This window comes from Triticum aestivum, chromosome 5A, assembly GCF_018294505.1.
Source record: "Triticum aestivum cultivar Chinese Spring chromosome 5A, IWGSC CS RefSeq v2.1, whole genome shotgun sequence".
Lineage (NCBI taxonomy): Eukaryota > Viridiplantae > Streptophyta > Magnoliopsida > Poales > Poaceae > Triticum > Triticum aestivum.
In genome coordinates this window covers 649179374-649206848 of record NC_057806.1, presented here as the reverse complement: position 1 = coordinate 649206848, position 27475 = coordinate 649179374, and the positions used below count along the sequence as shown (strand labels likewise).

The window sequence follows — 27475 nt, the reverse complement described above, 5'->3', positions numbered from 1 at the left end:
GTTAGGGTTACATAGAGTCGGTTACAATGGTAGGAGATCTGAACATCCGTATCGCCAAGCTTGCCTTCCACGCCAAGGAAAGTCCCTTCCGGACACGGGACGGAGTCTTCAATCTTGTATCTTCATAGTCCAGGAGTCCGGCTTGAAGGTATAGTTCGGCTATCCGGACACCCCCTAATCCAGGACTCCCTCATCTACCTTCGTCGATTTCAGCATCATGAAGAGCTTGAGAATCATTTCTGTTATCCCTTGCATATTATAGTTCATCACGAAGTTCTAGTAACTTGGTGATAGTGACTAGAGAACTCTGTCAATCACTATCTTATCTGAAAGATTAACTCCCACTTGATTCAAGTGATTGTAGTACTGAAACATTCTGAGCACATGCTCACTAGCTGAGCTATTCTCCTCCATCTTGTAGGCAAAGTGCTTGTCAAAGGTCTCATACCTTTCGAAATGAGCATGAGTCTGAAATACTAATTTCAACTCTTGGAACATCTCATATGCTTTGTGGTGTTCAAAACGTCTTTGAAGCCCCTATTCTAAGCCGTAAAGCATGGTGCACTAAATTATCAAGTAGTCATCATATCGAGCTTGCCAAACGTTCATAACGTCGGCATCTGCTCCTGCAATCGGTCTGTCACCTAGCAGTGCATCAAGAACATAATTCTTCTGTGCAGCAATGAGGATAATCCTCAGATCACGGATCCAATCCGCATCATTGCTACTAACATCTTTCAACTTAGTTTTCTCTGGGAACATATCAAAAATAAAACAGGGGCTAAACGCGAGCTATTGATCTACAACATAGATATGCTAATACTACCAGGACTAAGTTCATGATAAATTTGAAGTTCAATTAATCATATTACTTAAGAACTCCCACTTAGATAGACATCCCTCTAATCATCTAAGTGATCACGTGATCCATATCAACTAAATCATGTCCGATCATCACATGAGATGGAGTAGTTTTCAATGGTGAACATCACTATATTGATCATATCTACTATATGATTCACGCTCGACCTTTCGGTCTCAGTGTTCCAAGGCCATATCTGCATATGCTAGGCTCGTCAAGTTTAACCTGAGTATTCTGTGTATGCAAAACTGGCTTGCACCCGTTGTATGTGAATGTAGAGGTTATCACACCCAATCATCACGTGGTGTCTCGGCACGACGAACTTTCGCAACGGTGCATACTCAGGAAGAACAGTTATATCTTGAAATTTAGTGAGAGATCATCTTATAATGCTACCGTCTAACTAAGCAAAATAAGCTGCATAAAGGATAAACATCACATGCAATCAATATAAGTGATATGATATGGCCATCATCATCTTGTGCCTTTGATCTCCATCTCCAAAGCACCATCATGATCACCATCATCACCGGCGTGACACCTTGATCTCCATCGTAGCATCATTGTCATCTCGTCAACTATTGTTTCTACGACTATCGCTACCGCTTAGTGATAAAGTAAAGCAATTACATGGCGATTGCATTTCATACAATAAAGCGACAACCATATGGCTCCTGCAAGTTGACGATAACTCCGTTACAAAACATGATCATCTCATATAATAAAATTTAGCATCATGTCTTAACCATATCACATCACAACATGCCCTGCAAAAACAAGTTAGACATCCTCTACTTTGTTGTTGCAAGTTTTACGTGGCTGCTACGAGCTGAGCAAGAACCGTTCTTACCTACGCATCAAAACCACAATGATTTTTCATCAAGTATGTGTTGTTTTAACCTTCAACAAGGACCGGGTGTAGCCACACTCGATTCAACTAAAGTTGGAGAAATTGACACCCGCCAGCCACCTGTGTGTGAAACACGTCAGTAGAATCAGTCTTGCGTAAGCGTACGCGTAATGTCGGTCTGGGCCGCTTATCCAACAACACCTCCGAATCAAAGTATGACATGCTGGTAAGCAGTATGACTATTATCGCCCACAACTCACTTGTATTCTACTCGTGCATATAACATCTATGCATGAACCTGGCTCGGATGCCACTGTTGGGGAACGTAGTAATTTCAAAAATTTCCTACACACACGCAAGATCATGGTGATGCATAGCAACGAGAGGGAGAGTTTTGTCTACGTACGACCCTAAGCGGAAGCGTTATGACAACGCGGTTGATGTAGTCGTGCGTCTTCACGATCGACTGATCGATTGTAGCACCAAAAGTACGGCACCTCCGCAATCTGCACACGTTCGGCTCGGTGACGTCCCATGAACTCACGATCCAGCAGAGTGTCGAGGGAGAGCTTCGTCAGCACAACGGCGTGATGACGGTGATGATGAAGCTACCAGCGCAGGGCTTCGCCTAAGCACTACGATGATATGACCGAGGTGGATTATGGTGGAGGGGGCACCGCACACGGCTAAGAGATCAATGATCAACTTGTGTGTCTATGGGGTGCCCCTGGCCACGTATATAAATGATGGAGGGAGGAGGCCGCCGGCCCTCATAGGGCGCGCCCAAAGTGTGGATTCCTACTAGGACTCCCTAGTCCTAGTAGGATTCCACCTCCCACATGGAATAGGAAAAAGAGAAGGGAGAAAGAGAAGGAAGGAAGGGGCGTCCCCTTTGCGTAGTCCAATTCGGACCAGTCCATGGGGAAGGGTCGCGGCCACCCTTGAGGCCTTTTTCTCCTTTCCTGTATGGCCCATTAAGGTCCAATACGAATTCCCGTAACTCTTCGATACTCTAAAAAATACCCGAATCACTCGGAACCTTTCCGATGTCCGAATATAGCCTTCCAATATATCGATCTTTATTTCTCGACCATTTCGAGACTCCCCCGATCTCATCTGGGACTCTGAACAAACTTCGGTTATCAAATCACATAACTCATAATACAAATCGTCACAGAACGTTAAGCGTGCGAACCTTACGGTTCGAGAACTATGTAGACATGACCGAGACTCATCTCCGATCAATAACCAATAGCGGAACCTAAATGCTCATATTGGTTCCTACATATTCTACGAAGATTTTTATCGGTCAAACTGCATAACAACATACGTTGTTCCCTTTGTCATCGGTATGTTACTTGCCCGAGATTCGATCGTCGGTATCTCAACACCTAGTTCAATCGTTACCGGAAAGTCTCTTTACTCGTTCCGTAATGCATCATCCCACAACTCACTCATTAATCACATTGCTTGCAAGGCTTATAGTGATGTGCATTACCGAGAGGGCCCAGAGATACCTCTCCGACAATCGGAGTGACAAATCGTAATCTCGATCTATGCCAACTCAACAAGTACCATCGGAGACACCTGTAGAGCATCTTTATAATCATCCAGTTACGTTGTGACATTTGGTAGCACACAAAGTGTTCCTCTGGTATCCGGCAGTTGCATAATATCATAGTTATAGAAACATGTATAAGTCATGAAGAAAGCAATAGCAATATACTAAACGATCAAGTGCTAAGCTAACGGAATGGGTAAAGTCAATCACATCATTCTCTAATGATGTGATCCCGTTAATCAAATGACAACTCATGTCTATGGCTAGGAAACTTAACCATCTTTGATTCAACGAGCTAGTCAAGTAGAGGCATACTAGTGACACTCTGTTTGTCTATGTATCCACACATGTACTAAGTTTCCGGTTAATACAATTCTAGCATGATTAATAAACATTGTTCATGAAATAAGGAAATAAATAATAACTTTATTATTGCCTCTAGGGCATATTTCCTTCAGTCTTCCACTTGCACTAGAGTCAATAATCTAGTTCACATCGCCATGTGATTTAACACCAATAGTTCACATCGCCATGTGACCAACACTCAAAGGGTTTACTAGAGTCAGTAATCTTAGTTCACACTGCCATGTGATTAACATCCAAAGAGTACTAAGGTGTGATCATGTTTTGCTTGTGAGAGAAGTTTAGTCAACGGGTCTGCCATATTCAGATCCGTATGTATTTTGCAAATTTCTATGTTAACAATGCTCTGCGCGGAGCTATTCTAGCTAATTACTCCCACTTTCAATATGTATCCAGATTGAGACTTAGAGTCATCTGGATTAGTGTCAAAACTTAGATCGACGTAACCCTTTACGACGAACCTTTTGTCACCTCCATAATCGAGAAACATATCCTTATTCCACTAAGGATAATTTTGACCGCTGTCCGGTGATCTACTCGTGGATCACTATTGTACTCCCTTGTCAAACTCAGTGTAGGGTATACAATAGATCTGATACACAGCATGACATACTTTATAGAACCTATGGCTGAGGCATATGGAATGACTTTCATTCTCTTTCTATCTTCTGTCGTGGTCGGGCTTTGAGTCTTACTCAATTTTACACCTTGTAACACAGGCAAAAATCTTTCTTTGACTGTTCCATTTTGAACTACTTCAAAATCTTGTCAAGGTATGTACTCATTGAAAAAAAAACTTATCAAGCGTCTTGATCTATCTCTATAGATCTTGATGCTCAGTATGTAAGCAGCTTCACCGAGGTCTTTCTTTGAAAAACTCCTTTCAAATACTCCTTTGTGATTTTCAAAAAAATTTACATTATTTCCGATCAACAATATGTCATTCACATATACTTTTCGGAAATGCAAATATGGCAGTAACTGACAGAACTTATATAAAGTAAAAAAATATAATAATAGATTTGATGCAAATATATAAATAATGTAGCAACAGACGGTATATGTTCACAAATTTAGTCCATGCCGACCGTGGTAGGTTGAGATTGAACATACCGAGCGCTCCCTGAAGTCATCCGGAGTGGTGAGATAAAACTTCGTTTCCGACTGACCAAGACCACAATTGCCCGGTTTGTGCTCGCACCGTGGACACATAAATGAACACCCACGAATCAGCTAGAACAAAAATAATTCCACGATTTCCGCCGGTGGATTAATAGCGACGAATGGACTGTGATAAGAGATGAGTGAAACTGAGTACGCGGCCCTACATAACGGGATCACGGATGAGAGATGAGTGAAACTCTGGGCTACTTAGATCGCTATGAAGTTGCATTACCAAGGTATATATCATAGGGCATAGAAATGGGAGGCATTCTGCACAGGGCCAGACCGGGAAACTGGGTACGCGGCCCTATATAACGGGATCGCGGATGAGTGATGGCCAATGAATTTAGAAGACTTGATCTCGAAGTGCCAGTGTCCGGGCCTCCTGGGTGAGGGATTGACGTTTGTCAGAGTGCTTTAACACTTGACAAGGAAAAAAAAGTCTATAGAACAGACACAAAGGCCCGCTGCATTGCATTGGGTTGGGTGTATAACCAGATTTTTTGCCACAACATATGGATTGTTGAAAAAGATTGTCCACATTAGAGACTTGTCAAGCAAGCCTTAAAAGTGTACTAGTATTATTAGTTAATTATCCGGACGTTGCAACGGGGGCAAACATTTCTAAATGATATTTTTCATAATTAACGTGAGCCTACCGTCCAATGCCCGATAATACTTTTCATAAATAACATGATCTTCACAATACTCTTCATAATTATTGTGATCCTCCCGTGCAATGCTTGATGATATTTTTCATAAATTAATGTCTGACTAATTTTTTTTGAACACAGTACAAACGTAAGCACACACGCATACATTCATTCCTATGAGCACCTCCAAAAGATTGAGCCAACATATCATTTTGAAATTTATGAAGTCACCGTAGGCACCTTGTGGTTGACGGGAACGCTCCTCCCACTGAATGCGCAATTGCCGGAAATCATAAAATAAATCCAAGAATAAATGTGAGCACCGGGACTTGAATTCTGCTGGACTAGGGATACCACAATCCCTTTAACCATCCAATCATAGGTTGGTTTGCAATTAATGTCTGACTAATTAACATGTGTAATTAATTGTTTGCCTAATTAATTGCATGCAGTTGTGGACAAGGCAGAGACTAGGCAAGATAGAACAATTTTCGGCATTAATAGTTTGCCCACAAAACTGACAAAACGATAACGACTACGGATAGCCCTTTTCTAACAATAGAGATCATTTCGAGTGTAGCCAACAACTGTTATTGCTAAGATTAGCCCCGTTAGGGCATATACAATGGTGCTATCTTAGGAGTGCCACGTAGGATAAATGATGAGGTGGAGGAGAGAGAACTCATAAGAGAAGGCTTGTCTTCTTTTATTTAAGATAAGACAAGAGATGATCTCTTAGCACAATATGTCTCACCACATTTTTAGGAATTGCTAGTTATTGAAGATAAGGCTAAAAGATGACCCATTGTAAACATTTTTCTTTGTCATCTCTAAATTACATGCAAAATTTAAGATAAGATTATCTTATCAACCATTGTACATGCCCTTACTATCCTTTTTTTTATTTTTTTAGGAAACTTTCGATCTATTCATCTTCAATCACGGGAGTACAATCTTTGCCTACTAATAAAGCGTCCATTGGGCCTGGTCGTACGTTGTCTGTAATTTTGCAAAAAAACCCTTCTATTTTTGACAATTCAACCCGCGGTCCCTGTTTAAGTGGATCTGGGAAAACGCTTCGATTTTGCACAAAACGCCCTGTCTTTTGCGATATTCAAACCACTGTCCGAGCAGATTTGTGTAAAGAAAAGAAAAACGCGACCACACGAGGAGCACGGGCTCGCCTCCTCTCCCTCATCGCCGCCGCCCCCGCCACCACCAACGCCGGCCGCTTCCGGCGACCTCCGGCGTCGCGCAGCACGCCCCCAAGCTCCCCACAGTCCGCGCCTCCCTCCCCTCCGTCCATATTCTCCTCTCCCATCCTCTACCGCCCGCTCACAACCCCACCCCCCGTGGCTAGGGTTTCGGGCAGGGCTTCGCCGGAGCCACGAGCGCGATGACGGCGGCGGTGACTCGGAGCCACGAGCGTGACGGAGGCTGGGAAAGGACTGCAGCACTACTGCTCGCGATGACAGGATGGTGTGTGCGCTGCCCCAAGGCCGGAGCCCACCGAGTCGTGCAATTACCCCTGCTGCTTCCTCCAGTTGTCCCTCCTGCATAGCTACATCTTGGTGAGATCCCTTCCACCCAAGCCTTCCCTCTTTCTTTCTTTTTAAGATTCCCAATTCCTTGATCAAACCATGTTCCTCTGCTCCTGTAGGTCTTTCTTAGCTACCAGTACAATGCAGATTGCTTTCTCTATTCAAGTGATTTGGTTGTCTATGTATTACCTGAACTCCAAGGGAACCAACTTACATGGCGTATTGGATGGAGATCAGTAGATGTTTTCCTGACCTGTTCACTTCTTTTTAATAGGTCCCGTCAGATTACAAGCATGGGCTTTGTGCAATTGGCAGAAATCTGTTTGTAATCAATCAAATACAATGATAACATTTATTGAAATCTTTGTATGTGTTGATCCTATGAATTGCTTTGATTGGAAGTCCAGACGACGATCTCATCTTATAAGGAACTCACTTTTCAAACATATGCATTGGTAGTTTTTATCTCTTTGCTTTTGCCTTCTGAACATACTGGATTCACTCTGTAGGAGATGGCACGGTGTTGCAAACAACTCATTATAGTAGTTAGCAAATGCAAATCATTGTATATTGTTAGTTATGTGTCTTTTCATATGAAATACTATTATTTTGGGGAAAGGCATATGGCTGAGTTTTAATAAAACTCCTCAGATTTTGTATAGTGAGATTGTCTTCAGCAAACAAGATCTGTATTATTATTGGGGTTCTTTTATTTTTGTTCTAGGTGTTATTGGGACGTTTTTTTTCATGGTTGGAAACAAGATGTTCCTGATGTTGGAGCTCACAGAGAAGGGTATTATGATAGTCTACTTACTTCTGAAGGTGCATTAGAAGATAGTGGATGTCCAGATTCTTTGGCTTCATAAAGGTGGTGATAAAAATCCTGAAGTATTGTCAGGATTTTCGTCTTAAAATAGAGGGAAAATAAAGAAGGTACACAGTCGTGTTCATTGTCATGGAAAATTATTATCCTTTTTGTTATCCTGAGTAGTTGTTGTTGGATGTTATTTCTCTCTTTGAAAAACATCTGATGTAAATTTGTTGTACTCCAACTCACAAACCCTACTACTAGACCCAAAACCTACTACTAAATGGTTCCAAAAAAATTGCATGTTATTGTAGAAGTCTTGATCAACATTCTCGTGTTACTGTGATGTAGTAGACAAAATTTTATGCTTGGACATTTTTAATTTTTCTTATAGCAACTATTGCTCTGAAATTGTTGGTCTCTTACTTCTATTGACAGCAGAAGAGAACACATTTGGGTACACCCACCAGGATAGTTTGTTCTACGTTTATCTTACTTTGGAGTTGCAGACCCTAAGATATCAAGATAGCTCATTTACATAGTATATTAAATCTCTTGATGGTATAACATGACATTGGCAGGAATTATTGATGACTACTTTGATGGGTACTTTTCTGAAGAAATGATTGTCCCAGGTACTGTGATGCTCGCAGTTCTATCTTTCAATGCTTGCATATGCCATTGTGATACAAGAGTACTACCAGATTTTGCAATGTTCGTGATTCAGATTGACCATGATTGATACTGTTGTTTAAGATCATAAAATTTGTCATGGTTGATTAAATAGGAACAGTTGATTTTAGTCGCAGACCCTAAGATATCAAGAAAGCACTGCTACAAATTTAGAACTAGGATGTAGTTTTTCATAGTTCCTGTCAAGTATGCTTATTTGCAATCTAGGATCACAATTGTAAAGGTTAATCCTTTTAGTTGTGTAGCATTGCAGATCTCGGCTCTTGAAAATTTTCCTACCATACCAACACATTAGGTAGGATTTGCCTTATTTTGTAATGAGCAAACAAAAATGTTGTTAATATAACAAATAATTATGCGCAGTAGTACATGGTTGGAAATTCCTTTCTTGTTCAATGCATATTAGACTGAAATTTGTACTCTTTGGTCTGCATTCACAATCAACATGGGGTGCTGAAGTAGTGTAAATTGTTTGAAGTTGCTTATTGGCCAGTATATATAAGGTTGGAGTACTGTACTGTTTGGTCAGCCGTTTTGGTATGTATCGTTGAATCGACACCCATTAAGCTCTTTTTGGTTTCTATTATCTGTGAGCACATATGAACATCGATGAAAACTATTCTGGGATGAAACGTGAGCATGCCTTGGTGTACATATGAAGGAACTGATTTTTTCAGCATCCAGGGGAAATTTTCCTGTTTTGATTTTACAATTTTGATTCTTTCCTTCATCTGTTGATGGTAAAAATTAACACACGTAGTTGTATACATATTTTGAAAATCGGAAGCGGTTTTAACATTTCACATGATATTGTAGTTTACGGTACTAATCTTGACGCTGCTCGGTGTGCTGTTGTTCTTCGTCGGCGTGGAGCTAGCCGTCGCCGCTATGGTACATGTACCCGTTGCCTCCGCTTGACGTAGTTCGCGATGGACATAGACATGGGAACGTCGCGACGGAGATCCCCCACTCCAACCCACGACTCCGGGGTGACTGGCGGTCGGCCAGTGACCGTGCTCAAAATCCGGTTCAGTGTCAATGGTGGGTTGTGCTCTAGTGCGAGGGGTGGTGGCGCTTTGAGGAGGAAACAGGTGCGTGCCTTTGTCAGTTGGTTTTTGTACTTCTACTTTTCACTTTCAGAATCAATCGTGATTCCATGGTGAGTCATTACCAACCAAATTATGGGGAGTTCTGCTCTAGGCAGCAGATCGGGAAGGAACAAACCCCGTCTCTCTGGTGCTCCAGTAGTAGATATTGCTGAAATAGCTAAAGGATTTAGTTGTAACACTTGCTCTGAACTTTACTCAACAAGCAAGTTTTCCAAATATTGAAGTCGAATTTTTTGAGGGTTCATATACATATACACAATAGTGGGAAATTAATGGCCCTTAGATATTGTTGTGCTCTTCTGAAAAGCGGGTCTGTATACAACATATAGTGGATATGTGTGTGTGTGTCTATATATATATATATATATATATATATATATATATATATATATATATATATATATATATATATATATATATATATATATATATATGTATGTATGTATGTATGTATGTATGTATTCTAGGATCTATGATGCCCAGCAAGCGTGAACAAATTTAGCTTGCGATTTTATTAACGCATCGCTATGCTTTGATACAAAGTTTAGGCGTAGTTCTACTTTATTGATAAATTACCCTCCGGTAAGGTTCATATCTAAGACTTGGTTGGTCAATTGTTGCACGCCTAACTAAAATCTTTCCTTCAGGATATTTTTAGGTTTAAAAGACTTTTCATCATTATTTGCAAATCCATGAGATCTAGCATAGCTAGCCAGCCCATGATCTACTTGGTTGCACTCTCGACGCATCAGGGATGTGCAACACTACTGAAAACAATTCATCTGCTCCCTAATATCCACATACCCGACAAACAGTCTTGATCTGCAGGTCCCAGTGAATTGCAGTGCCTCAAAAACTACGAGCTGTCAATTTTCAAGATTACCAGGCCAGTTACCATTCATGTGGATGAGTGAGAGCACGAAACAGCCTCAGCTTCTGCTTCGTCGGTGGTGTCTGAGCAGTTCAGTTCCTAGCGAGAACAACATATGTCCTTTGTACTAGAATGATTATTCCTGTTGCAACATACTCCTCAGTACTTCCCATTATCTATGGGTATGTAATCTTAATGAAAATCATATGTTTCTGAATATCACCATGTATGCCTCGCTTGATTTTCCCATACACCCAAAGTCCTATCAATCAATGTGTGCGCAGGTGATTAGATTAGAAAAAAATAAAGTTTGAAATTTGATAAGGAGTCCTGATGGACGTGTATATATATGCATGTGTTGTTTATATCTGAATCGAGGGAAAGTATAAAAACAATACTCACTTATGTGCTTGTCTAGAGCCGTCCTGATGGAATCCTCTAATACCACCAGGCCACCGGTACTTGTCAGCCTAGCAGGAGTAGGATGCATGATGAAAAATCACAATGCAATGGAAGACTACATTGAATGCGAGGGATCGCGGTGTCCAAGGTATACATGATGGCTTGGTGATGGAGCTTGGAGGCCACAGGAGCCAAAGGCCGAGAGATCCCGCAAGAGAAAAAAAGGATGAGATAGAGAAGCGGCGGAGATTGCTTATGGCCGGGTGGGACGAGGATGAATGGAAAGAAGTGGGTGCACATGACAAGTAAGGGGCTGACAGACAGCACTGCAGGGCATACGGGCAAGAAGTATGTGTTAGTTCGTTATGAAGCAACACACATGGGGTAGAAGGAGAAGGAGATGCTCGAGGGGAGGGCGGTACACGGGTGGTGTTCCTGGGTCGGTAGAGTGGCAGTGTTGAGCCAGGGGGAGAGTTGGTATGGTGTGTGTGGGTAGGAGTATGCGGGATCCACCATGATGGTGCACAAGTGAACCCCTCATACTGAATTAGGTGGTGTGATACTTTCTCTCCCGTTTCCTAGTGAACACTAATAATAATAAAAATTGTTCTTAATTACAACCATAGTGGACCAGTATTATGTAATAGGACTATACCAAGTGTGCTATACACTATGTACGACTATAGTCTACACTCACCCGCAAAAAAAGAGACTATACTACACTGAATCATCTGCGAGACATCAGGAGAGAAAAATACAAATAATTAAACCCAATGGATTGTGTCTATACTTCCTCCGTTTTTTTTAATCTGCATATAAGATTGGTCAAAGTCAATCTTAACTTTGACTAAATTTATAAAAAAATATATCAAGATTCACAATATGAAATCAATATTGTTAAATGCATCATGAAATTACTTTTCATATCATATAGCTTTAGTATTGTAGATGTTGATATTTTTGCCTACAAAGTTAGTCAAGCTTTACAAACTTTGACTTGACCAACCAACAAGTCGTCATCCACGGGAAGGGATATGTCTCTCCTTGTTTTCGGCCAGCAGAACGTACGTAGTGCTTGCCTCAGGCGCCCCCTAAATGAGTCAGCCCAGCGCGGAGGAGCTCTGGCTCTCCAACACACTTTTCCCCAATTTTTTGTTTTATTATATTTACTTATATTTTTATAGTGAACTTTTTCAATTTAAATGAAGTCCATGCGTGCTCAATAAATGCTTATACAATGTAAATTTATGTTTCACAACTCAACCGAAATGTTGATAGCACTAAAAAATGTATATTACATTTTAAAATGTTCACGTGATTCAAAAAATGTTCATGCATACTTTCAAATGTTTATACAATGTAATAAAAATGTTCACCTAATTCAAAAATGTTATTTTGTCCATTCATAAAAATGTATGTGATCCTCATATATGAAAAAAAATTGTACAGTGTAGAAAAAATGTTCCCACAGCTGAAAAAAATTCGTACCATTTAATTAAAATCAACGTGTATTTGAAAAATAAAGTTACGCTTATCAAAAGTAGGTATCTGAAAAATAAATTTTGCTTCCGAGTTTTTTTCCCGGTTCATCGATCTGGTTCGTCGACTCCTAATCCGATGGCTGTGAGTGGCTAAGTCGAGGCAAGTCGACCTCAGACTTCACTCTAGCAACTTCCGCCGCCGCTGCCGGACACGACCTTGACCTTCCAAACTCCGGTGAGCCTCCAAATGGCCCGCCGCCTTCTCCATCGTAGCCTCAGATATTCCTCCTCCGCCGCGGACATGGTCGTCTCCTCCATCCGCCTCCTCTCCGCCACTAACCCTAGCAAATCAGCCCCAGCCCCCGCTCCCCTTCAGCCAATTAACCGCAATCTCGATCCAGGAGCAGCTCCTCCCCATCCTCCTCCTACCACCACCCTCCTGTCCCCGGCGGACCGCCTCCGCGGGGTCTTCCTCCAGAAGCCCCCCGGCCGCGCCGCCCTCCACCGAGCCCTCTCCTCCACGGGCATCGACGCCCTCTCCCCCGAGGTTCTCTCCGACGTGGTCGGCCGCGGCAACCTCAGCGGCTCCGCCACCGTCGACCTCCTCGACTGGGCCATCTCCAACGCCAAGCTCCCCTCCTCCGTACACAGCTGCAACATTGTCATCAGGGCTCTGGGCAGGAGGAGGTTTTTCGCCTTTTTCGAGCCTGCCCTGGAGGTAATGCGGAAAAATGGCATCTTTCCAGACCTAACCACGCTGCAGATAATCATGGATACTCTGGTTGCCGCCAGGCAGGTCAACAAGGCCGTCCAACTGCTCGAGAGCGACCAATTTGGGTTAGGAATCGAGCAAACTTGCCACAGAAAGGAGGCATTCTCTGCTCTCATCGAATGCCTCTGCCGAAGGTCACATGTCGGCATTGCCAGCTCGCTCGTACACGCCGCCCGTGGACAACCATTCAATCTTGATAAACAAGTGTACAATGACGTGCTTGGCGGTTGGGCGAGGTTTGGGCGGGTTGATAAGCTGGAGCATTTCTGGGCAATGATGATGGAGGATGGTCTAGTGCCGGATGATGTTTCACATTGCCATCTCATTGAGGCATTGGGAAGGGCAGGGCAGGCCGAGGAGGCGCTCAGGGTGTTCGAGAAAATGGTGCAAGAGGGATATGGTCCAACTACGATGGCCTACAATGCACTTGTTTTCAATTTTATCTCAGTGGGCGATTTGGACAGGTCCATGAAGTACTACAAGGATATGGTGGACAATAATTGTCCTCCAAACAGTGACACATACTGTAAGATGATTAGAGCCCATCTGAAAGCACGCAGGGTGGCTGATGCACTTCAAATGTTTGATGACATGTTGGCTCAAGGTATTCTGCCAGATACAGGGGTAATTACATCATTCATTGAGCCACTTTGCACGTTTGGGCCTCCTCATGCTGCCTTGATGATCTACCAAAAGAGTAGGAAGGCTGGCTGTACGATATCCTTGAAAGTATACAAGCTTCTCCTTGAAAGGCTTGCCGGGTTTGGGAAAAGCGGGACAGTGTTGAACATTTGGGAGGAGATGCAAGAGAGCGGGTATCCATCCGATAAAGAAATTTACGAGTTTATTGTAAATGGGCTTTGCAATGTGGGTAAGGTTGATGCTGCTGTTTCCGTGGTGGAGGAATCACTTAGGAAAGGCTTCTGTCTAGGGAGAGTTGTTTATAGCAAACTGAACGACAGGCTACTGGAGATGGACAAAGTGGAGACTGCATACAATTTGTCAAAGAAAATCAAACATGGGCGCACAATTGCTAATTCACGCAACTATTGTCGTGCTAATGGTTGGCACTTGTGATTTGTGAACATACTTGGTTGGCGCGCAACTATTTGTTATGCTGGTCAAAGCAGTTCCATATGGGTTTAAAAGTACCCTCATTTGCATTCTGCGGAAAATTTGGCAAAGGTAAAACGTAAGTTTGCCATGTACTTATTCTTGACTGGCTATTTCAGTCATACCATGTTATCGTTTATATCTTTTTACTGGCTAGTTTTAATGGGGTTATTCTGACAAAATCCTGCCTGATGAGTAGTGGATTAAGTAGCAGAAAGCTACATCAAACAATGAGACAAAGTAATCAAATCGGTAGAATGGAATGGATAGACATGTACTGTTTTCTTGTGTACTTCTGGTGCTCTAGAGAACTACAAACATCAGATTAGACCTGAAGTTTTAGAACTTGGGTTCCTGGGGGAAATGCAGAGAAACTATTACAATAAATCAGTTGGATCTCAAGTATCAGAACTGGGGTCCGTTTAGGAGTCGCTGAGAAATTAGCCTGATGTATCCTCGAATAACTGGACTTCAAGTTACAAAAGAACAGCAATACTTGAAGGTTGAACTGGTAGACCGACCCTGAACTGAACTTGTAATATCTGGTAAACAGCCACATCCTACCTGGAATGGAACATCACATCTGCAAAATTCAGTTTAGTCCCAGTTATCCTGTTGCTGACTGCTTTTGTTCAATTGTTGTGAGTTTTATGTATGGTCTGTATCCATTGATAATATAATCTGTTAGTTGCATATTTTCCGTAGCGTTGTTCTCATTGTATATATTCTTTGCTCTGCTCGGTATAAAATTTTCAGTTCATTTTTGTAGGTTCTGTAACTACCTATGCCTTTTGTCTTCACATGATGTAGGCTGCTGATTACAATGAAGATGCAATCATGGATTCAGGAGATAACTGCCAAGAACTGTTGCTATCAGGTATGAGGACTGATATATCACGTGAGGTCAAAGAAGAGAAGTGCTTATTACACAAGAAGAAAATGAAAAGACAGGACATTTTATTATAGTAATGATGAAATCCGGGGGGCTTGCAACCACGGAATGAAATGAAATCCCATACGATAAATCCTCCTCTGTGGTTTGTTACTTTGTCAGGTGCTATTTTCGAGCAAGGTATCAGCAGATACTGCGCTTGAACACAATTGCTAGCAAAGAGTAAAGAGGATGAAATGTACATTCAGTCACTATTGTTTCCATGTTATTTAAAGCCTCGGGTATATGAAATGAATACTACTCCCACCATCCCACAATATAAGATCATTTTTCAAGCTAACATAGCTTGAAAAGCGATCTTATATTGTGGGACGGAGGGAGTAGTAGTTATCCATCTTAGTTTTGTGCATTTTTGCTAGTTAAAAAATGTGAGTTTTGCAGTTAGTCAACCTGTCTCTGTTATCTTCTGATGATATTTGGCAGCTATGGATAGAAATGCATATTCCAGTTTTGAACTTTTGATAGCTATTAACATTTACAAGGTAGTTCATTGCTAGCTAAATTCTGGTTAGTAATTGTCTGTGTCCGCCTCCTGCTGGAATTTGGTTGTGTTTGGCTGGGACTGGGACAGGTTTAGTTGCACTGCAACTGTATGTCATATTTGATATGTGTATCCTTTTTTTCCCTGAGGTTTAGCTGTTGAAAATCCCTTCAGATGTTCAATGATGCGCTGGGGAAAAAGGGATGAAGAAAGATGTGTGTGGCTGTCAGAAAGAAGTATTTGCACAAACATATTATAACTTGTGTGTTAATGAAATTTTGGGTTTTCACATCGGAACCAAAAACTAACCCGTACTTATTATCTTTAGACTTTTTTGGAATTTGCAGAATTTTTTTTAGTGTGTGTGTGTTCCGTTTTCACTTTTTGGGGACTTCTGACTTCATAATGAACTTTTCCCCTTTTCCCCTTTTCTGTGGATGTGTGTATGCTGCTTAATTCCTGTATGTGTGCATCTTTGTCCTATCAAGATTCTCTGTTTGTTCCTGTAAACAAGTGGTCTTAGTTTGATCTGAATCTGGGTTATTTATATATATTAACAATTTGGCATGTTCCACTTGCTGATCTGTGAAGGTCCTCAACTTCTTGTCGCCTGGGATCATTTGATATTTGGATCCTTCCATCAGAGGTATGCTTCAGTTAGTTTCCACATTTCCAGGTTTTCCTCCATGGATAATATGGAAGTTTAGCCTTTGACTCGTGTGTCTGTGCGTGTGCCATGTAGCTGCATGCTTGACAATGGTTATTTGTGTTAGTGTGGATATTGTCTACATTAGAACGGCTTCTGAGGCCCCACTTGAGTTTTGTTCATTTATCTATGCTCAGATTTGGTTAGTGTGTCATCTTTGATATCAACTTGGAAGGCAAATTATTCATGGATATGATTCAGCATTTAACAATATGTTCTTAACATCTTTATCAAAGACTATACTATGTTTGTGAAATGAACTATTGGATAATTGGATTTCTTGAATGCTTCTTTTACCAATATTGGGCTTTTATTCTTTGCCTGGATATCTTTGAGTTTCTAGTGTTGTTAGTAAGCCGGTGGTGGCCTTGATGAGCATTGCTTACTTCTGACACCTCTTGTATGAGACAGAACTTGCCCTGTTATCCCTTCCATGAGCAGATTAGCAACCCTCTGAGCTCTTGTTTGTCATTGATCTATTGATCCTGTTATCCCTTCCATTTTGTCGTCACGTTGTTCCTGCCCATGTTAAGATGTCCGTAATTTTTGCCAACAGTGGATATGCAGTGATGCACATGTCTCCTTTTTATTGCAGTATAGACTGTGAGATAGAAACATCAACGTTTATGCTGTTTCCTTACCTTCTTTCATGTTTTCATGTGCTACATATTTCTTGCTGCTTGTGAAAGAGATTGCAGAACAAACAAATTGTTTATTTCCCTGAAAGACCTTTCAACTATGGTGTATATTCATATCTGAAAATTGAGGTTCCTTTCCAATTTATATACACAGGAAGAAGGCACATTATGAAGATTCGGTCCCTTTCAGATCTTCTACTTGTACCAGTTTTGTTAGGGTGCTACTGATTTGACGCGAGAGCTAAAGACGACTTGGCGGCACACAAACTTGGAAGTGTCGATGAAATAATCTCTGCTGTTTCGAGATATATTGTTGTCCTCGAGATATTTATGGCTGACCAGTTTATTTAGATTAAGCTATAATGTTACCTGGTGCATTTGATCATTTTGTTTCAGAGACACGTGAGGAAATTTTGCTGAAAATAATCTGCATATACTTTCAAAGCCAAGCCATATGAATTACTTTTGGACCAATTTATTTCTATCAAATTATGTAACCTATGCTTGGCGTATGCGAGACAATTTATTCTGATCAATATATACTATGATGCCTTTTGATATTTCGTTTTGGAAAAAATGTGAGGGAATGTTGCCAGAAAGTTCTGGGCTTGATGGATATGTCCACCAAGTTCTTTGTGGTTGTATGTTACTGTGGAGTCTACCTTCTCTGTGTTCTTGTTGCTCATATAGGGCAGGTTCCCAAACAACAATATGCAGGTAAGTTATGTTGAAAAATCATGACATCATTTGAGTTAAACAGAAAACTAAGTTATGTCCTGAATCCTCTGCAGCAAAATGTTCGCTGCTTGGATCACTAGAACAAATTCTTCATGCTGCTTAAACCCTGAGAAGAAGTTGTTACATTAACCTTTTATAGAGCTCAGCATGCAGGGGTTGATGCTTACATGGTATTTGTATAAGTAATAATTAGGGATGCAGAACGGCGTCCCGCAAAAGCGCCAGCCAGTACAAATTACTGTAATGTGCTCTAATCCAGCTAAAACACTTTTTTCTCGTTTTGAACGGGAAGCGGGGTGGATCGGGCGCCGCCCTGCATCCCTAGGTAATACTTACAGGCATTTGAGCGCAAATTTTTTGTTTGCACAAAAGGTAGCACATCATAACTGTAACTATGGAAACAGCAACAGACAGGCGAAGATGCTGAAAATACAGGGCTTGTACCGCAAAAAGTCATGAGGGCAGCTAAATCACAACCCATGACAAATACATTTTCTGCAGCTCTCATTAGAAGGTCGATAATCTTGCTACCGCATATATTACGGACCAATAGCATAGTCACCTAGTCAGTGACAACTGAAAATAGAAGATCATGAAAGCTTGTCAGTTCATCACAAAGAGGCTGTTAATAGTTAACTTGATTTATGCCTTTATTTGCTTACATTATAGACCTTGTGTTTAGGACCAGTTGAGGAGCTAATTTCATTTGCATTCTCTCCACTAGCTAGGATGGAAACCCCACCGCCAAGCATGTAAATGAAATTGTCCCTAAAAAAATGTAAATGAAATTGTAAATGACTGACGAAGGTTCAGGTAACAATAGAATCTCCTCTTCTTTTTCGAGGGAAAGCAATCATGGCAGCTTTATTGATTCTCAAATATAGTTTCATTACATCTTCTACTACGATGAGAGACAATAAAGTCCGGCCGGGTGATCTCCAGTCGAGATACAAGTCTGGGATCCCTCGACATTGGCAGCTAACAATCGGGCAGGCTACAGTATTATGAAGATGACCTGCATGCAGTCTGAATTGATGATCAGCGACTCTAACTCTCACTGACGGCCGGCATGCTCCTGACGTCGTCCATGGCGACGCGCACGGTTCGGGAGGGATCGTCGCGGGGGAAGTTGCCGTTGTAGATCACATCGAGGAAGCCGTCGTCGTCTGCTGCGTCGGAGACGACGCGGGCGGCGAGCCAGAGCACGAGGCAGTGCCCCGTCGGCAGGATCCCGGCGCGCGTGCGCACCTTCACCGTCATGCCCTTATTCACCGAGATCGACCAAGAGCGCGGCCGGGCCGGTATGATTGGCATGTTCTTGATGTACGCTGCTCCGGCGGTGGAGGATAGCTCCGTGGAGGATCGGCAGGGTGACGCTGACTTGTTGGGAACTCCCGAGACCCTTTTGACGGCGGAAACTTTCATCTTGGACGCGGCCGGGATGAGCGCGGATCGGCGAGGTGGGGCAGTGCACCTCTTGGCAATCTGCCCCAGCGGCACAGAGGCGGCGATTTCCTTGGCGACCCCGCTGGCTCCCTTGGCCACGGCGGCAAGCTGCTTCTTGGTGGCCACTCCGGCCGGCGCGTGCTGCAGAATCGATGCAGCAGGCGACATCGCGGCTCCGTCTCGTGGGCGCGGCGTCTGCATGGATGGCGGCTTCGTGGTCGCCGGTCCGGCTGGCTCGTCCGCGGATGACATGTGGATCGACGCGGCAGTGGATGACTTCTTGACGATTCCTCCTTTGGGCGCGGCGGCGAGCTTTCTGCGCCGGTGGAGCTCGCGGCGGATCGCGCACCGCTCCGAGGAAGAGCGCTTCGCCATGAGAGCGGGCATGGCTTGGTGTTTGGTGGTGGCTGCGGAGGAGGAGTCGATCGGCGAGAAGATTGCGATGAGAAGATGGGAGACGCTATGCTATTTATCAAGCGAGCACGATCGAGGCTCGCCGTACGTACGTACGTGTTGGAGTCGGAGCGGGACGGGAAGCGTAGGAACCAAGCAGCGCGCAGGGTGATCGAAGCCGAATTGGCGCGGATTGAAATTTGGATCCGACTGTTTGTAGATTTTGCTCGTTGGCCGGATTAGCTCCCGTGCCCCATGCCGAGATCTGAACCAACTGTCGGGGCCACCCGCTCCCGCCCTCGTCTCTGACGTGCTTCACCACCACCGGCGCCGCGCCCTCTACCCCACCGACAGTGATCCTACAATGGCCGGGTCCTCGAGCCGATTTCTCCGCCATAGTTTCATGGAGTCTGCCATCACATTTCCTTCATCCACATCACCGAAATGGTGCCATGACACTTGCTAAGAAACGAGTCATTAAAGCGACGATATTTACACAAGATGTGTCATTTGGACGAACACAATGTATTCCCGACGGAAGGAGTCCGAGCGCTGCCGCCGGGCGGCCTCCTCCCGGAAGCAGTGGAGCGCAAGGTGGGCGGTCAATTCCTCCTCGGGGCCGCGTGGGATAACCTCAGAGTCAACGGATCTGGAGCTGTGGGACTCCGATCCGCTATCTACCATGTCAAAGAAGGTAGGAGATCGCCGGACGTGAGCTTGTCGGTGGAGGGAGTGGAGTGGTAGCAGTGGCGTAGGCACGATATCTCCACGCCCCAGGCCAGCCTCATTGCCACGGTATGCAATCTAGCTACAGTGAACTACTATAGTTGCAGTACATGAAGGATTTCCTCTCCACACCCAGGGTCACGACCCGGGCAGCCCTAGGCCTAGCTACGCCACTGACCGGAGGGAAGCGGAGTGGAGTGGGATGCAGCTAGGGTTTTGGCCGGAGTGCGGATAGGGTTCATTCTGTGTGGGGTCGGGTGGGTCAGTGTGGGCCGGATCCAACGTAATGGGCACGTCCGGGCGTCCCCATATCCGCCCCAGATTTGTGCTGGATATGGGGAGTGCTGGCCAGTCTGGTCATTTGGGCTGGCTATGGGGAGGCCGGTTGGGTGGCGTTTTTCCGTCCGACCACTGACCGAACAGTCTGTCTGGATGTTTGGGGCGGGTATAGGGGTCCGGTTGTAGATGCTCTAGGACGCTTTGAGATGTTTCAATATTCATGCCATTCGTCACAGTGTGTGCACTACTTAAAAGGTTATTCAACACACTCGTTCGTCTGATCACCCAAGTATGAATGTTAAGCAAATTGTATATGACATAAATTTATGGGGAAACCATATAAAGCATAGGAATTCAAGAAAAAAGAGAAATTCAAGCCACTTTTGATTTGTACTTCCTTAACTATTTTGCAATAGCTCAAGATGCTTCAATTATTTCCAAAGTTTTAATATTATTCCCAATTTGCTCTCAACATTCAATGATAGTTTGGTTTCTTATTATTGGATAGAGAAGGTGTTGATGATAGCATACTTGCAAGACTCAAAAGCTTTACCTGAATACAAAAGAACACAGTGGCTACAAGCCTACATTCTTAAGAGTCAGGAAAGTTTTTTTTTGAGCTCGAGTACAGGTGCACCTCTTACCTGGAGCGTCAAACTTTGCATCAATTTTTGTGCGTAAAACTTTTTCTTATTTGTTTCTCCTAATAAAACATTTGTTGAAAGTTTGTAGGTCGACATCACTAAGTACTATCATATGTAGAAAAATGTTTTGAATTTTTTTCGGCGCAACAAAAATATCTAAAATAATAAAGTTTATTATAGATTTTTTATTTGAAACATTTATGTTGCATAAAAAAGCAGGAATTTTCCTTCATGATCGAAGTAGTACATGTGTGACGTTGACATATAAAGTTCCAAAGTCAGATATTTTCTTGTTTGGGAGAAATGAAAAAGACATTTCTATCTAGAAATAGCACAAATGTTGATGTGAAAGTTGATGGACCAGATAAGGGGCGCACCTACACTCGAGCTCAAAAAATCCCAAAGAGTCATACAACTACATTTGGTATTAGTGAGTAGATCTTTCACATGTGGTCATATTTAATGTGTACCTTGTTGTTTATAAGTATTCAAACTCTTACACTTCAAATGAAACTGAAAAAACTAATTGCTATGCGTATTATGGGATGAACATACCAATAGTTTGTCTGAAATACATTTTTACATGGGAAACTCATGGTAGTTGTTGCATTACATTTTTAAGAAACTGAACTCGGATTTCACATGAAGATGTGCATACCCATTAAGTGAACTAGATGATGCCCCGCACGTTGTTGCGGGAATATTTTACAGTATTTTAGTGAGATTTTGGTTATATGGAACATGAATATTGAAATAATAGTTTTTAAAATTATATAAGAATTAAATCTAATACCATAATAGAATGGAATTTTACATGCATGCATGTTTGCATGTTGAAGTAGATTTTTAATATGCATAGTTGCATGTTGAGGTGGGTCTTTCCTATGCAAGTTGAATGATAATGTGGCATGCTTGCATGTTGAGAGAAATATGTTAGTGGGGACTAGCTATTTAGATATAGAAGATATGCACCACACTAACAACAAAGAGAGAAGTGCATATTTCAACCCTGAACTTTTGCCCTAATCTAATTTACAACCCCGAACTCCAATACCGTCTAAATTACAACCCCCAACTCTCAAAACCGGCTAGGATTCAACCCTCCCCTTTCTGTTGACCTGTTTTGACCTGGTTGACCTGATCAGTCAACAGGTCCAGTCAGCATGCCACATCAGCCAAAAATGCAAAATTTCCAAGGAAACAATCTGTAAAATCGAAGAAAATCCAGGAAAAGAAATAAGAAATCCAATTTTCGAAAAACGGGGAAAATAAAAAAGAATTTCCAAAAAAACAAAACCTCAAATTCCTAAAAAAAAAGTATTTCCAGAAAAAAAAAACAAAAAATCATCTTTTCTATTTTCCCTAGCTTTTTCGTGAATTTTTTTCGGAATTTTGCTTTTTCATATTTTTTTCCTGATCTTGTAGATTTTTATTTACTTTTTCTTGAAATTTTGAAAAAAGAATCTGACGTGGCATGCTGATTGGACCCATTGACTAGTCAAAACTGGTCACCCCAGGTCAAACTGGTCAACAAAGAGGGGAGGGTTGAATCCTGACCGGTTTTGAGACTTGAGGGTTGTAATTTAGACGGTATTGAAGTTCGGGGTTGTAATTAGACTAGGGCAAAAGTTCGGGGTTAAAATATGCACTTCTCTCAACAACAAATATATGCATATTCATTCATGGTTGCAATGTCCTTCATGCCATCAGTTATGCATCTTTTAAATGGTACTCCCTATGTCCAGAATTACTTGTCGCAGAAATGAATAAAAGTGGATGTATTTAGAACTAAAGTACGTCTAGATATATCTATTTCTCTGACAAGTAATTGTAGACGGAGGGAGTATATATGGAGCAGTCTGCACGCTGGCTAGTTATAATTTTTTTCTCTCGTATTTACTCTTTCTTAATTGTGAGAATGCGTGAGTCATAGCTACTACCTCCATCACGGTTTAGAAGACGCGCTTGGAAATTCTCTGGGACCTAGGTAGTTATCTATTGGTTGTGGGATGGGCTAAAAAATAGCATTCACACTACACATGCATATAGAAATAGTATATCGGAGTACTAATTATCTACTAGAAATAAATGCAATGTGCCCTAAACCTTGTCTATTGTGGAAACGCACGCAAATTTAATTGTGCCTTCTAAACCGTGACGGAGGAAGTATTCAACAAGTATGCAATGAATGCATGTGGTTGGTGCAGCAATACATATCGGGAAACACATGGCTGTTTGGTTCCTAGCCACACATTGCCACACTTTGCCACACCTAACCTTAGGCAAGTTTGACCAAGTTAGGTAGGTGTTTGGTTCTAGCCACACTTGAGGCAAGGAATTTTTTATGAACAGTGAACCTCACATGTCATAGACACAAAATGGCAAGATTTCCTTAGGCAAGCCAAAGTGTGGCTAACAATTTGAGCAATTCAAGTAAGACAAGTTTGGCAAGTGTGGCAAAAATCATGTGGCAATATATGGCAAAGATAGTCACAATCCAAACAGCCCCAGTACTATATGTAGTCTGATACGAGACCAACGCCAGACCACACGTAAGCCATTGATTGATGTTTCATCTCACGGCCAAGAGACCACAACAAAATCCTTTCTAACCTCCCGTCTTTCACGGAGGCACCTTCCCATAAGACTAGTCATAGTGGAGAGTAACTTAGACTAGTAACATACATATGTTACTAGTCTATGTTACTACCTTCATAGTGGGTAGTGTCATAGGTGTGGTAAGGCATAGTTGCCTTCATTTATTACTTTGTAGACTCATTATGCATTGGAAACCGCTATGTGATGGTAACATATTATGTTACTCTATTTGCCTCTCTCCTCATTAACTACTTGCCACATCACCAATTTTGCTTATGTGGCATCTATGTTACTATCTATGTTACTCCCACTATGACCAGCCTAATCCCTCGCCCCGACCCCGTTACCTTTCTCCAGAATCAATGACCACCGCCGTTCCTCTCACCTTCCTCCGACCCTCCTCTTTGTTGGGATCCACATCCACCGCGCTGCCCATGTACTCTTTGCGAGGCGTCCAGGTTCGATCTCTGACCCGTCCTAATTCTCGATGCGGCACCCCGGACCATTGCGCACGCTGTTCTCCACCGCGTCCCCAGCGAACCCACCTCCCCGTCGTTCTCTAGTGTACTCCTACATCTTCTTCTTGCCAACCCAGGTAGCTACGTACCTTGCCCAGATTACGTTCCTCCATCCCGTATTTACCGAAAAAGGGTTTCCCCCGTTTTGTATTTCAAAGCAACCAATACCGAATACAAAGATCGCTGTGGCGAGCAGCACAACACACCAAAAAAAAGAAAGAAGAAACAAATGCCAACCATGACAGCTCGGCAAAGCGCGGATGACCCGCCACCACGGCGCGCACCGGATACAAACCACCACAGACCGAGGTTCTGAACCGCCGCGTACCAAGCAGCACCTCCAAGGAATGCGACGCCGATGATGCTGCTACCCGGACGAGTCCTAGGGTTTCCCCCGGCATGCGGAGGGAGGTGGGGGGGGGGGGAGGGTGAATACCACTGACACCCTCCAGGAAGGAATGGTGGCACCCGCAGGTGTCACTGTGTCGGGGCCGAAGCCGGTAGGGATTTCTCCCGCATTCCCAGACCCAACCGCCCAACCAGATGAAACCAACCCGCCAAACCGTCGCCCACCCCCATGCGCCAACGCAGTAGCGCCGCCATCAATGCTGCCTCACTACGAACACCACCACGAGGTCAAGAGGACCGGAGAAAAGTGCACCACGACGGGAGCAGTAACACCGACACCAAGCGGGAGGGAACCACCTCCACCTCCGTCGTGCGGGAGGCCCATGCCTCCGGCACTGTCACGATAGCCGTCCGGACATGGCCGCGGGGCATGCCGGGCCACCCCTGGCCCAGCCAGGCCCGAAGTGGGCCCGTTAAGCCCCGCCGACCACGATGCAGCAGGTCGGCGCCAGCTCCGCCAACACCCAGCCACTCATCGCGTCTCCCCTGCCTCCTAGAAGCCACGCCGGAGACGATCCCCGTCGCCGGCCCGCCCAGGCCCAGATGGGGCCCGAAGGGCCCAGATCTGGGCCGAGCGGACGACACCAGATCGCACTGGCGGCGCCGCCGCCCAGCTGTCCGCCTGCGTCGCGCCACGGAGCCCCGCCGCCACGCCAGACTGTCGCCGCCGAAGTGCACCCCCCGGAGCAGCTCCGGCCGCGCCGGAGAGCGACCAGAAGGGGAAGGGCAGGGAGGCCGCCGCCACCAGCGGCCCGGGGGCCAGGCCGGCCGCGGCGCCGGCGACGGCGGCGGGAGGGAGGGAAGGAGGAAGGACGTGCGGCCGGTCGCCCACCGGGGGGGGGGGGGGCGACGCGGTCGCGAGAGGAAGGGGAGGGGAAAGATTCCTCCATCCCGTATTTGCAGATTTTAAGTGGTTGGGAGGCACACTGGGGTGAGATCTGTTTTAATTTTATGTTTTTGTAGATGAGACCCGTTTGTAGATAATAAATGTCTGCATCCGAATATTTGTTACAAGCATGTTATTTTGCATCTGCAAAGTTTTGTGCTTCCAATACTGCTTACTTATGTAGTGATAAGTATTGGTTCACAGAATTCACGCTTCCTATGTATGGACGGAATTTCATTCTATTGCCTTGCTTCCATGTAGGTTCCTGTGTACTGATGAATCGACCATGCTTCGTATGTACAGATGGAATTTCAATCTGTTGATGTGCTTCCTAGGTTTTAATATTTGTTCACAACATTAGCATCGATGCTTCCTAGGTGATTCTTGTGTACGGATGCTTCTCCATGCTATGGAACTTCAGTCTCTTGCGATGTTTCCTAGGTGTATAGATGTAAAGTTCATTGCTTCAGAGCATCTGTGCTTATGTATAGATACAACTACAATCATGTTTATTGATTTAGTGTATGTGTTTCCATTGTTTGGAGGATCTTTTTTTTTAAACAAAGCCATGATCCACAACGGCGCACACGCTTGATCGGTACCCCCTCGCCATCCTGGTCATCTCCACCAGCTTCGAGCCCATGGCCTCCGGTCCACCTCGCCAGAGCATTATCTCGGTTCAGGAATGAAGGCAGCCATCGAAGATTGCAAGGTTTGCCCCTCCCACATGCACCATCCTCATCCGACCTATGTATTGAGTCCTGTCATCTTGGTATGATGCTTGTCGATTTGATAACATAATCATGTTCGATAGTGTTGTTTGATATCTCAATGCTCATATATTGCTTTATTCCCTTTTTCGGGGCTCCTTTCATTCTTCACATTATATAGTGGATCACATAATCATCCATGAATATATGTGTGTTTGGTATGTACATGACACAAATATGCTTCCCCATGTTGGCTGCAATTTTTGTTTCTTATATTATTTTTAATATCCATGCTTCCAAGTAATACTACTTATGTACACAGATCACTATTTTCATGCTTCTTATCTATTGTGTTTCTACATTGTTATACATATGCTGCTTCAGGCTATAGTATGCTTCAATTACTGAATAGCACCAGATTAGTGCTTGTTGTTAATCATGCTTCCTTGATTTTTACCATATGCTTCTAATGTAGACATGTAGTGCCGTAGCACAACAATGTTTCCAAAACATTAAAATTGTGCACTTACCCATCAAGCATGTAGGTTTCTCAAAACCAATTTATATGCTTCTGGTGCATCATAGGATCAAACCATAGATTTTTGTGTTAGCCATGCTTCCTAGTTTTTTATTTCTCACATATGGTTCTATGTCGGCTAGGGGGCACCCGGAGATCATGGCTGGCTGCATCTATTTCAGAGACGACGTGACCAGTTCGCATAGCGATCGTCATGACTCAGACGTTCGGGCTCTTGGCTATACAACCTCAAAGACTTCACAATGAAGAAGATCAAGGCAACTTCTACCCACAGGCATCGTGGATCACGCCTAATATCAAATGATGGCTTTGAATTAGTGAAATTTGATGCGTGGAAGCAATTTGACTTTGCCCATTGAAGCATACTCCTCATTTGATAGTAGCAAAATTTTCTTTCTTTTCAAACAAATCCCTAGTTCCTATGAACCATGTGTAATCATGACTGGAAATATTTGTACCTTTGATGGAAGCATGATAATATTTAGTTGGAAGCAATTCTCTAGTCGAGGGAAATAAGATTGTGTTGCTTCTCCAACATGTGAAATAATTTCCTTTTTGATGTACGCATGTT

The 27475-nt window shown here is 43.4% G+C and overlaps 1 protein-coding gene and 1 pseudogene across 3 annotated transcripts; both read left to right on the top strand.

The window, feature by feature from the left end:
* Positions 1-12534: 12534 nt before the first annotated feature.
* On the top strand, positions 12535-17580 carry LOC123105619 (putative pentatricopeptide repeat-containing protein At5g43820). 3 transcript variants are annotated; one of them, XM_044527714.1, is made up of 4 exons: positions 12535-14315; positions 15054-15120; positions 16268-16322; positions 17175-17580. In XM_044527714.1, the coding sequence occupies exon 1, from the start codon at positions 12606-12608 to the stop codon at positions 14205-14207; it is 1602 nt and encodes a 533-aa protein (XP_044383649.1). In that variant the 5' UTR covers positions 12535-12605; the 3' UTR covers positions 14208-14315; positions 15054-15120; positions 16268-16322; positions 17175-17580. The 3 variants fall into 3 exon arrangements, with proteins under 3 accessions (XP_044383649.1, XP_044383650.1, XP_044383651.1); XM_044527715.1 differs by having other exon boundaries at positions 15013-15120; XM_044527716.1 differs by having other exon boundaries at positions 12535-14322.
* Positions 16747-16842, top strand: LOC123109311 (uncharacterized; annotated as a pseudogene).
* Positions 17581-27475: the final 9895 nt, after the last annotated feature.

Bases quoted from the DNA above. Each gene is read 5' to 3' on its own strand.
- LOC123105619 (XM_044527714.1), top strand. From the start codon at position 12,606: ATGGCCCGCCGCCTTCTCCATCGTAGCCTCAGATATTCCTCCTCCGCC.